At 43.8% G+C, this 12573-nt stretch overlaps 1 protein-coding gene across 3 annotated transcripts; it reads left to right on the top strand.

Annotated features, from left to right (window-relative positions):
• Window positions 1–647: 647 nt before the first annotated feature.
• LOC140212667 (uncharacterized) lies at window positions 648–10928 on the top strand. Of its 3 annotated transcripts, XM_072283799.1 has the most exons (7): window positions 648–1005; window positions 4075–6207; window positions 6865–7194; window positions 7279–7599; window positions 8349–8438; window positions 10280–10329; window positions 10575–10928. In XM_072283799.1, exons 2-7 carry the CDS (start codon window positions 6018–6020, stop codon window positions 10635–10637), a joined length of 1044 nt encoding a protein of 347 aa, XP_072139900.1. In that variant the 5' UTR covers window positions 648–1005; window positions 4075–6017; the 3' UTR covers window positions 10638–10928. The 3 variants fall into 3 exon arrangements, with proteins under 3 accessions (XP_072139900.1, XP_072139883.1, XP_072139893.1); XM_072283782.1 differs by having other exon boundaries at window positions 10280–10928; XM_072283792.1 differs by lacking the exon at window positions 648–1005 and having other exon boundaries at window positions 3255–6207; window positions 10280–10928.
• The last annotated feature ends 1645 nt before the right edge of the window (window positions 10929–12573 follow it).

The raw sequence follows: 12573 nt of genomic DNA, 5'->3' as shown, positions 1-12573 counted from the left end.
CTCAGTCACCGCGTACAATAGGGCCAGCAACTGTTCACGATAGACATTAACGATCTGGAAGAGAGGACCGACTGCAGTGTATCTAAGTTTGCTGATTCTACTAATTGTGTGGAAAGACGAATTGTGCAGAAGATACGGTGAGTACGCAGAGAGGCATAGATTTGTTAAGCGAGTGGGCAAGGGTTCACAATTTGGATAGGAGTACAATTTTGGTAAATGCGAGGGCATTAACTTGGAAGGGAAAACGAAAGAGCAGATTATTATTTAAAGGGTAAACACTTTCAGTTTGCAAAAGGGGACTTGGGAGTGTGTACGTGGATCATAAAAGTTTGGTTTGCAGGTGCAGCAGGCTATCAAGAAGGCAAATGGAATGTTGCACTTCATTGATGGAGGAATTGCATTCAGGAGCAGGAAGAGAATGCTGCAACTGTACAAGGTACTGGTGAGGAAAGGTATACTGGTTTAGGAGGCGGTTCAGAGGATCTGTGGAATTCTCTACCCAATGAAGCAATAGAGGCTGCCTCGGCAAATATATTTAAGACAAGATCGGATATATTTTGCATACTAGGGTAATTAAGGGTTTCTGTGAAACTGCAGGTAGATGGAGATAAGTTTATGACCAGGTCATTCATGTTCCTATTGTATGGCGGTGCAGGCTTTACATGCCAGATGGCCCACTCCTGCCCCTATTTCATATGTTACTCTGTTCTTATGAGTTACGGGAAAGCAGAAGCACCAGATGAACTTCTACAGGGGCGGCCTCTCGCCCGGCCGCGAGACACTGAGGCTTGGACATGGGACTGACACCCCCATCCCATAAAACCCCATAGCTACAGATACGCCAAAAGAAGTTCAAGAAGCCACATCTGTGGGTGGTCAAAGATCTTCAAAGATGGGCTCCACCTAGGGACAATTTAAAAGAGGTCACACGACAGTGGATTCTGTAAAGATGCTGTCAGAGGCCTATGATGCACAGGGATTAAGAAGAAGAAGACACGCCACAAGGTAATCACCAGATGCTGAAAAACTCGGAACTCCGGCAGGTTTGCTAGTGCTGCTCGGGGGGAGGGGGGAGGTTAAACTAGTTTCGCAGTGGGAGGGGAAATAGAGTGTTAGATCAGATAGTGAGGTGGAGGAATTTAAAGATCATGCGTGACCTGTAATACAGTACATGGAGTAAAGCCCGATCTAACATATACAGAGACTTTGAGGAAAGAGAAACAGAATAAAGGACGTAAAGGTAGTAAGGTAGAAGGGATAAAGTGCGTGTACTTCAATGCAAGAAGCATCAGGAACAAAGGTGATGAACTGAGAGTGTCGATACATACATGGAATTATGATGTAGTGGCCATTACAGAGACTTGACAGGCACCAGGACAGGAATGGATTCTCAATATTCCCGGATTTCAGTGTAATAAAGGGGTTGGGGGTGCGGGGGAGGGGGGTTTGCATTACTGGTCAGTGATTCTATTACAGCTACAGAATGGGTGAGTAATGTAGCAGGATCCTCTTTTGAGTCCGAGTGGGTAGAAGTCAGGAACAGGAAGGGAGCAGTTACTCTTTTGGGAGTCTTCTATAGGACCGCTGGTAGCAGCAGAGATACCGAGGAACATATTGAGAAGCAGAATTTGGAAAGGTGCAAAAATAACAGGATTGTTATCACGGGTGACTTTAACTACCCTAATATTGACTGGCACCTGATTAGTTCCAATGGTTTAGAAGTGGCAGAGTTTGTTACGTGTGTCCACGACGGATTCCCGTCACAGTATGTTGACCGGCGGTCTTGGGGGAATGGCAAATTGGATCGAGTATTAGGTAACGAACCAGGTCAGGTCACAGATCTCTCAGTGCGTGAGCGTCAAGGGGGCAGTGACCACCGCTCCCTAGTCTTTAACATTATCATGGAAAAGGATAGAATCAGAGAGGACAGGAAATATTTTATTGGAGAAGGGAAAATTATGAGGCGATAAGGCTAGAACTTGCGGGTGTGAGATTGGGAAAATAGTTTTGCAAGGAAATGTACAATGGACATGCTTAGTGATATATTGCAGGATGTTAGGGATCAATTTGTCCCGGTAAGGAACATAAGGAATGGTAGGGTGAAGGGCCCATGCGTGATAAGTGAGGTGGAGAATATAGTCAGGTGGAAGAAGGCCGCATACATGAGGATTAGGAAGCAAGGATCAGATGGATCTATTGAGGAATATAGGGTTGCAAGAAAGGAGCTTCAGAAGAAGGCATGAGAAGGCCTTGGCTAGTAGAGTAAAGGAAAGCCGCAAGGCATTCTTTAATTATGTGAAGAACAAAAGGATGACAGGAGTGAAGATAGGACCAATTAGTGATAAAGGTGGGAGGATGTGCCTGAGGGCTGTGGAAGTGAGCGAGATCCTCAATGAAGACTTCTCTTCGTTATTCACCAATGAGAGGGAATTTGATGACGGTGAGAACAATATGAGTGAGATTGATGTTCTGCAGCATGTTGACATTGAAGGAAAGGAGATGCTGGAGTTGTTAAAATACAACAAGCCTCGAGGCCTGACGGCATATTCCCCAGGCTGCTCCACGAGGCGTGGGAAGAGATTGTTGAGCCTCTGGCTAGGATCTTTATGTCCTCGTTGTCCACGGGAATGGTACCGGAGAATTGGAGGGAGGTGAATGTTTCCCCTTGTTCAAAAAAGGTAGTAGGGATAGTCCAGGTAATTATAGACCAGTGAACCTTACGTCTGTGGTGGGAAAGCTGTTGGAAAAAATTCTTAGATATAGGATCTATAGGCATTTAGAGAATAATGGCCTGATCAGGGACAGTCAGCATGGCTTTGTGAAGGTTAGATTATGTCTCACAAGCCTGATAGAGTTCTTTGAGGAGGTGACCAGGCATATCGATGAGGGTAGTGCAGTGGATGTGATCTACATGGATTTTATTAAGGCATTTGTCAAGGTTTCACACGATATGCTTATTCAAAAGATCAGTAGGCATGGGGACCAGGGAGGTTTGGTTGGGTGGTTTCAGAATTGGCTTGCCTGCAGAAAGCAGAGGGTCGTGGTGGAGGAATACATTCGGATTGGAGGGTTGTGAATAGTGGTGACCCACAAGGATCGGTTCTGGGACCTCTACTTTTCGTGACTTCTAAAACGACCTGGATGTTGGGTTAAAAGGGCGGTTTGGCAAGTTTGTAGACGACACAAAGATTGCTGGTGTTGTGGATAGTGTAGAGGATTCTTGAAGATTGCAGAGAGATATTGATAGGTTGCAGAAGTGGGTTGAGAAGTGGCAGATGGAGTTTGCCCGGAGAAGTGTGAAGTGGTGCACTTTGGAAGGACAAACTCCAAGGCAGAGTACAAAGTAAATGGCAGGATACATGGTAGTGTCGAGGAGCAGAGCGATCTGGGTTACCTGTCAACAGATCCCTAAAAGTTTCCTCACAGGTAGATAGGGTAGTTAAGAAATCCTATGGAGTGTTAGCTTTCGTAAGTCGAGGGATAGAGTTTAAGTGCCACGGGGCAATGATACAGCTCTATAAAACTCTGGTTAGGCCACACTTGGAGTACTGTGTCCAGTTCTGGTCGCCTCACTATAGCGAGGGTGTTGAAGCATTGGAAAGGGTACAGAGGAGAGTTACCAGGATGCTGCCTAGTTTGGAGAGTATCCATCATAATCAGAGATTGAGGGAGCTAGGGCTTTACTCTTTGGAGCGAAGACAGTTGAGAGGAGACATGATAAAGGTATACAAGATATTAAGAGGAATACACAGAGTGGAAAGCCTGCGCCTCTTCCCCAGGGCACCACTGCTCAATACAAGAGGACATGGCTTTAACGTAAGGGGTGGAAAGTTCAAGGGGGATGTTAGAGGAAGATATTTCACTCAGAGAGTTGTTGGGGCGTGGAATGCACTGCCTGAGTCAAAGGTGGAGGCAGATACACTCGTGAAATTTAAGAGACTACTAGACAGGTATATGGAGGAATTTAAGGAGGGGGTTATATAGGAGGTAGGGTTTAAGGATCGGCACAACGTTGTTGGCCAAAGGGCCTGTACTGTGTTGGCCTTTCTATGTGCTATGTTCTTTTCTTTGTAGAAAGATCAAAAGTTAACATTTCGGGCTGAGGCCGTTCATCAGAATGGATGACTTTGAGATGAGGGACAAACAGTGAAAAAGATTTAATTTACGAATTCAAAGCACAACTGCTGGTTTTGGACCGAAATAGCCGTTATGTGCCATAACCACATCGGTGCTCGAGAGAGAATTGACCTTCAGTAACAAGTAAACGAATCAGCCCCTGATACAAAGGCAGCAGTACGTGCTGTAATCATAGACGTCCAGTGAAATGCTGCTGCGGAAATTGCAGGGAAAATCAAACACGGTGTATGCATTTCATTTTCAGACGCTTCAAAGACTGGTAAACAGTTGCAGCAAAAGCTACCAGTTAAAGTGGAAAACGTGACCGAACTAGAACTTACGTGTGGGTTTCCTGTTTTTGTAGTTTTGTCGCTGCTGCTCAAATGTCAATCTCTTAGCTTTAATGTTATATGTCACATTGAAGGCACTGCTGCCCACAATGATCATATTTGTGGAAATTTACTCATATAGTGCGCCCTATGTGACTTTCTGTGAACCCGAGAATCGCAATGTGAACAAAATTCAAGCCTAAATAAATAGAAATATAACACGGGATAAACATACTCTTGGGGCACTGGCCATCTCCAACAGGACTTGCATCGATATTTAATATCACTTCAATGAATCCTGCGTATTCCTGTAACCATGTGACATAGGAACAGAATTCAGCTGTTCAGCGCATCGAGACTGCCCCATCATTCTATCATGTTTGATTTATTTCGCCTTGAACCTGCCTTTCCTCCGAAACCTTTGATGCCCTTACTAATCAAGAACCTACGAATCTCCGCTTTAAATACATCCAATACATGGCCTCCACAGCCTTCTGTGGCAATGTGTTTCACAGATTCGCCACCATTCTTGCTAGAAAAAAATTCTTCCTTCTCACTGTTCTGAAGGGACGTCATACTATTTTAAGGTTGTGCCCTCTGTTCATAGACTCTTCCACAATTGGAAACATCGGCTCCACCTCCACTCTGAATAGGCCTTTCAATATTCGATTGGTTTTGATGAGATGGTACCCCACCCCACCACCACCACCATCACAACCACCGTTTTCTAAACCCCTGAACGTACAAGCGCAGAGCCATCAAACGTTCTTCATATGCTAACTCTGTTATTCCCACGGACATTCTGGTGAACCTGCTCTATACCGTCTCCAATGGAATCTCGTCCTCCCTGAGATAAGCAGCCCAAAGCTACCTACAATAATCCAATTGCTGTCTAGCCAATGCCTTACAAAGTCTCAGCATTTCAACAACGCTGCAGGGATCACCATTTATTATAAACCCCGTTCGCTACATGAATATAGTGACTGCAAGAGCAGGTCAGAGGTTGAAATCCCAGAGCGAGTAATACTTTTTGACAACACCATCAATTTCTACCTTAACACAGGTCACGAATGCATTAGAATACTATCTGCTGGTCTCTATTGGTGCGGTTCCGACAAGGCAAATTCGGTTTCGTTCATTGTAAGGTAGCACTATCACAATTCACTTCAGTTACCCTCCTAGAAAACTCCAACAGCTCTTCCCGAACCCTGCGCAAGCAGTTTAGGTGTAACAGGGACGGGAATACACCGCTGCAGGTTCTCCTCCAAATCGTGAATTATCCTATATTGTACATCTGTGTTCAGCCGAAGTCTCTGGTTCTAATGTCTCTGGTACCATTACAAGAGGGGCTGCAGTAAGTACACACAGTCGACTCGTCGCCAGCTTCTGCGGGAATTTAACCAAGAGGAAATGAATGCGGCTTTTGTCAGCGATACACATGTCTGCACCCCAGAAACCATGACCAAAGTATGCTCTGTTTGGCAGACTTTCCGAACAGTTATCCGTAGCCGTTTGATCTTGTGACGAACTGACGCGGTAACCTGGTGCAACAAGCACAAAGGCGCAGGTTGGATGTATAAGCCCCGCCCCGAACTTCGGCATCGAGCAGTGTCCACGGCAGCTGAGAGGCTGCACAGAGCCGCGACTGAAATCAGTCCGACTCCTGAGAGTCGACCACAGCGTCGCCGAATAATGGCTCGAGTAACGATTTTGTTGGAAGCTTTGATCCTGTTCGTTACTGTTCAGATGTTTCGTCTTTGCGGTGAGTGAGTCGGCCTTGAGAACTTCCAAACAAGGTCATCCGAAATGTTGGGAGAAATGGGACCTTGCATGTTTGTTATCCCAGTGGAAATGTTGTTCGGTTATAAAACCAGATAAATGATCGGGATTAAGTTACCCACACGTCCCCCGCTCCGCTCTCTGCATCCAACATCCCAGGAGAGTGGGGAAATAATTTTAGTGAATCATAAATCTAGGTTACAGAGCTAGAATCTATGTCATGCTGATTCTAGAACTACCTAAATAAATTCTGAATATTTTCTGAGTAAGTCTCGCTCCTCTTCTGTTGGTGAAGCGTATCTGTGCACTAATTCTCTGTGCCCGTATGTAACGCCAAACCCGACGGAGAATGTTTGGCGAGACCTGACTGAAATGGCCACCAAACTTCTCAATTTAAGATCACCTGTGGATAGATGGACACACTAATTTGCCGGCTACAGATGCGGTAAATGAATAAAGGAAAATTCTTGCGAATTTGACCAAGTTAACATCTATTTTCCTTCTGGTAGACCGTTAGGTGTTTTTGAGATACTTTAGCCAATAAGTACATACTAAAACTATTAACTATGAACGATGTGTTTAAATCCTACTTACTTTGATTCCATAGTAGATAATTTTAATTAATTGATAATAATTCCAGTTGCAGAACTCAGGCTGTTTTCTGAGAGTGCGTCTGTCGTGACTGCACATGTCGGTCAGACGGTTGAACTCTCCTGCGAACTCACGTACAGATTGGAGGTCGCAAGCAATGTGTTCTGGTACAAGCAGCGTGCGGACGAACCCCTGGTTGCGATCAAATCCACGGACGGCCGAAAGACCGACTGTAGGACTACTTACAAAAAAGGCCCTGGCGATCACACTTCAGTGCTAGAAATCCGGGACGTCCGGGTGGAGGATGCGGGTTCCTACCACTGTTTTGGAACAGATAGCTATACGACGTTTGCGAAGGGACACACACTCCTGGTTGGAGGTAAGAGAACTCGGCACTGGGATTATACTCCTCCATGTACTTCCATGTGAAGCTGCGATTAACGGTATCCCAATCTCTGTCCAGACAGTTCCACCAACCGGACCTACATGCTGATATTTGCCCTACCGTCTGAGACGAACAGGTCGATTGCCCTGGTGTGTCTGGTCGGCGGCCTTTCTTCCAACCAGATTGTCATTTACTGGAACATATCGGGACAGACCATGGAAGGATGGAGCAATACCGGCACGCTTGACCCAGACAAGAGCTATAGTGTTAGAAGTCAGGTGCTGATTCCAGTGGAAACATGGAGGAGCGGCGGAGTCTGCACCTGTATCGCACAACTGGGGGGTGCGGGAAAGACCATAATCAACAGCGTGTTCAATATCACCATTGAACCAGATCAAGGTGAGGCGATGTTTTGTACATCAAGTATTGTTACTAAGCTGTGATGGAATGCCGAAATAGATTCTATGGGCCGAACGGCCCAATTCTGCTCCTTTGTCTTATGGTCTTATGTCTGCTGGAATAACTCGCTGGTTCAATAGCGACACAGTCAGTATTAATTTGTATTTATTCGTTTTTAAGAATGTGCTTATATCCACCATTGGCTACCCAACCCTAATAGCCCTTTGAACAGCTGGGGGTGAAGCTCCTTCTTATCACTGTGATGTCCGTGATGATCTCACAGTGTGGTTGGGAGAGGCTGCCAGGAATTAGACACGGCAGAAAGGCGCTGTTTTCCCAAGTTGGGATGGTGAGCTGCGGAAGTGATTGGAAAGGGCATGGTGGCTTCGAAGCAAAGCGGGGAAACGGTCTGAGGAACCGTATAGCCTCATGTGATATTACATTCTTTGAGTCGTTCTTAATTTGACATTGCTGTGGGCTTCTGGTTGTACAATATAGTTTGAGGATCAAAGGTCAAACTTGTTCGCTATATACATTTACACGTATTACAAGTTTGTTGTATTTGCTACTCAGGGCACGACATGCAACAGAAGTAAAAACTTTCAAAAGTTGTAAGAATAAAGATTTATACATAAATAATTAAAAGTGCATCAACTGATGTAAAATTATTCACATAAAACCAAATGAAATCGCTAAAAATATGTTCTTGGAAACCATGAATTCACCAAGCAACATTTTTCTTTCTCTAGGCTGGTGTCTTCCCACTGCGATCCTCCTTGGGTTCCTTGCCTTCCTGGTTATCCTAATAATTATTCGGATCTCTAAACAGCGTAGATCAGGTGAGGGCTGCCTTTTCCCAGACATATCTATATATCTATTAACAGTCACTGCGGTCCCTGTTTCAAGGCACTGTGTGATCACTGCTGCCATTGGGTTTAGAAGGAGGGACGCGGGAAGGAGTTATGGCGGAGAGTGCGGCGAATTGGACTGAAATCCCAGAGGGTAGAGATCCAATGTCTCAATCCCTGAAACCCTTTTTCCCGCCATCAGTGGTGTCTCTATGTATGTTGCTGATATTAGCATTATTGCTGTTTTTTTTATTTTATTTCCTGCATCAATCTGGTAAAACCTGAGGTACGGAAATAGCCAAGCATAGCCTCAATTGCTGGGAACTTTGTACTATTCTAGAGGTGTTTAGTATTGTAGTTCTCTGAAGATTTATAGAAATATTGCTGTGTAGGCCTAAAAGTTTAATCCTGCTTTGTAGAGACTTTGAGGAGATACTCGTTGTAGATATCACTTTTAGGACATGACATACCCTGTTCATGTTCTAGAAACTTCCAATTTACTCTTTTAATTCCGCATATACCTGGAATTATTCACTTAATGATTTCTCTATATTATGTCTGCATGGAATGGCTATGTCTATTAAGTAAGTTGTTCTTTCTTGTTTTTTTCCTGTAATATTATATCCAGGCAGCTACTGTGGATAGCCGTATCTGTAATAATGTATCGGTCATAATATAATTTGTCGGACACTGACTCTAAAACTGAATTAGGCTTATAATTAGAATAAGGTACAGTGTATTTTATGAGTTTGGATTTTAGAACAAGATTTTGTTGAATTACAATTGATTGTGCTTGGGTTAGTAATCAGATTAATATAAACTGCTAGAATGTGTTGGATTGTTTCCGGTGTTTCCGGGCATTTTCTGAATTTACCGTCTTGAATTTGTTTGTCTTTTGTTATATATTTCTGATGCTTTTGTGTTACCCACCTGGTCCTGTCTTCGCACAAGGAAGAGTTCTTCAATTCTGAGCTAGGCATTCGACATTTCCTTTTCGACATCTGGTCTGCTCGGATCATGGAAAGTGTTCCATGGAGGGTTATGCTCTTCCATTGGTTACCCTTTTCTTTTGTGATGATAATTCTTTCATTTTTCGGAATTGTGCTTTCATTGAAGTTTAGTAATGCACCCAATACTTGTTATTAATATTGCATATGCTGGTGTGGATACTGAATCCTGTTTTTGTTGACGAAAATATATCCTTAAAAGCTTTATCTAACTGCTCTGCAGATTTTTTATATCTGTTATTCCTCTTCCTCCTTCTGTCCTAGGTAGTGTTAATCTAAATACGTTCAAGTGTACAAAGTGTTTTCTAACATTTGTCATTTCAGTTCTTATCTTTCCTTCTAAAATTTAGGGATCGGTTTCAGACAAAGATATTATGCCAAATGAATGTGTTTATATAGTACAGTGAAAGTGTTTATTCCCGTCGTTCTATTTTTACTTTGGGTGGAGTGGGTGGAGATACATCCACCCCCTAAAGTGGAGGTGGTGTAAGGCGCTCTTTTCCTCCAATAGCTTGTAGATCAACCTCGGGCAAGGTGCAGCACTTGCTTGGTACATGGAATTCCATGACAGCGCTGTTTGTGTATTTGGGAAATATTCTCATGTTGGGTGTCATTTTTAGACTTGGAAATGAATAAGAATGTCGCGACACAGATGAAAACCATTGGTGAATTTGAAATTATTAGAAACTATTAGCAGAGTCCTACAGCGGGTATATTGGGGGCCACTGTCATATTTGAATTGCTGGCATATGAGACATTTCTGAAACTAATTATTAGTTGGTCAGACCTAATAATAGTTCCAATTCGTGTTCTTTCAATATACAGGGACACGTGGTCAATTGGCAACGCAGCAAGTACACGGCAGTGCGGCTCAGGTACGTATGGTGACTGCAACCCGTTGTAAGATTCACAAATTTGATGTTTGTGATTGGGTACAAAGAATGATGAGTTTGAACAGAGTCCACAGGGAATTATGAAACGGAGGGCGTACTTTACTAATCTGCTGCAGTTATTTAAAGGGTTATCTCGCAGAGGAAGTTTGGCACAGTAGTGACTGTTGAAAAATGGTAGATCATGCTGTGCAATATCTTTGATTGCCAATGTTTGCTATACATTCCAGTCCCAAACACCGATCCTCTACGCCTCTCTCGAGTTTTCTGCGTCATCCTTACCCCACAGATGAAAATCTGGTTAGAGGGTTACGAAGAAGTGGACCGAATCTGGGGTCACACTGAAACCCACGGAACGAATCATCTGACGCTGTTGGATTCACAAGATTTCTACGGCTCACTTGATATTTGAATATAACGTTGGACTAATATTGATGTCGTGATTCTGGCATATTCTAAACTTTAAGTGAAGAACAGAGGTTTTTTGCATAGTTTCCGTAAGTTTCATCTCAAAGCTTTCCTCCCTGTTATCATTTTGAATTGTCCTTTGTACAAATTAAATATATTGTAACATAATAAAAAAACTGTACTGCATTTATAAATAGTCACTTTCTGGTTTATTCTGCCTGTGGTTACAACTTACGCTGCAGCTCAGCTACTGTGCATTATGTCTTATTAGATTGCCTTTATATTCATTGCACTTCTTTGTGTTTCCATTGTGCTTTATGCTGCGTCGAATCCGGAGTAATAATCATTATTTTTGATGTAGCTGAAGAATGACAAAAAACAATCTTGACCCCTGAATTTTGAGCTGTCGAGACCGCTGTTTGTACAACAAGAGATGCACTTGGCGGAGTTAAACGCCCGCATCTGACCAAGAGGTCTTTGGCCTGAGATGGAAATACATCGTGGTTTTAAACCAAAAACCATAAGACCCCATGACATAGGAACGGAATTAGGCCATTCGGCCCATCGAACTTGCTCCGCTATTCTATCATGACCAATTTATTATCCTTTTCACGGCGCCATTCTTCTGCATTCTTCCCGAAACCTTTGACGTCCTCACTAATCAACAACCAATCAAACTCTGCTTTAAATATGCCCAAATCTTGGCCTCCACAATAGTCCGTGGCAATGAATTCTATAGATTCATCACCCTCTCGGTAAAGAAATTCTCCTCATCTCTATTCTAATGGGACGACGCTCTATTCTGAGGCTGTGCCGTTGGTCTTAGGCTTTCCCACTGTATGACACATCATCACCAAGTCCGCTCTATCTGTTCCTTTAATTGTTCAGTATGTTCTACTGAGATTCCCCACACCCCACCCCCGGCCCCCCAATCTGCTAAACTACAACCATCAAATGCTACTCATCCGTTCACCATTTCATTCCCGGTGTCATTCTCGTCAACCTTCTCTGGATCCTCTCCAATGTCAGCACATTCTTTCCTAGATAAGAGGCCGCAATTGCTCACAAATCACCAAATGTAATCTGACCCAAGACTACCTGAGATGCTTTACAAGAAACAATACTCAAACTGGGTTTACAGTTTCAGTACGATCTTCCGGCTCCCTTTAACATTTCGGAAATAACGCTGCAGGGATGTAATACTGAGGCCTTATTAGGCACTGGTGAGGTCTCATCTTGAGTATTGTGAACTGTTTCGGGCTCCTTATCGAAGAAAAGATGTGCTGGCATTGGGGAGGGTTCAGAGGAGGCTCATAAGGATGATTCTCTGAATGAAAGGGTTATCATATGTGGAACGCTTCATGGCTCTGGAGCTGTACTCGCTGGATTTAGAAGGATGAGTGGATGGGATTTCAGGAAAAGTTTTTTTTAACTGTTCAAAGGCCGAGACATGGATATGGAAAGGATGTTTGCCTTGGTGGGGGAGCCTAGGACAAGAGGACACAGCCTCAGGATATTGGAGCGTCCATTTAAAAAAATGCAGAGAATTTGTTTAGCTGAAGGGCGGTGAATTTTCAGAGTTTGTTACCACGGGCGGCTATGGCCATGTTGTTGGGTGTATTTAAGGCGGAGATTCATATATCCTTGATCGGCCGTGGCATCAAAGGTTACAGGGAGTACACCAGGGAGTGGGACTGAGGGGGGTCGATGTGGGAACGGCCAGCCACGGCGTTAAAAGAATAAAGAGAGATTGGATAAGTTTCTAAGGTGTTAGTGGCGGTATTTAGGGAGTATCGAACAGGAGGAGGCAGGGCCAGGTTT

Source organism: Mobula birostris, chromosome 2, assembly GCF_030028105.1.
Source record: "Mobula birostris isolate sMobBir1 chromosome 2, sMobBir1.hap1, whole genome shotgun sequence".
Taxonomy (NCBI): Eukaryota; Metazoa; Chordata; class Chondrichthyes; order Myliobatiformes; family Myliobatidae; genus Mobula; species Mobula birostris.
This window is presented reverse-complemented; position numbering and strand designations above follow the sequence as displayed.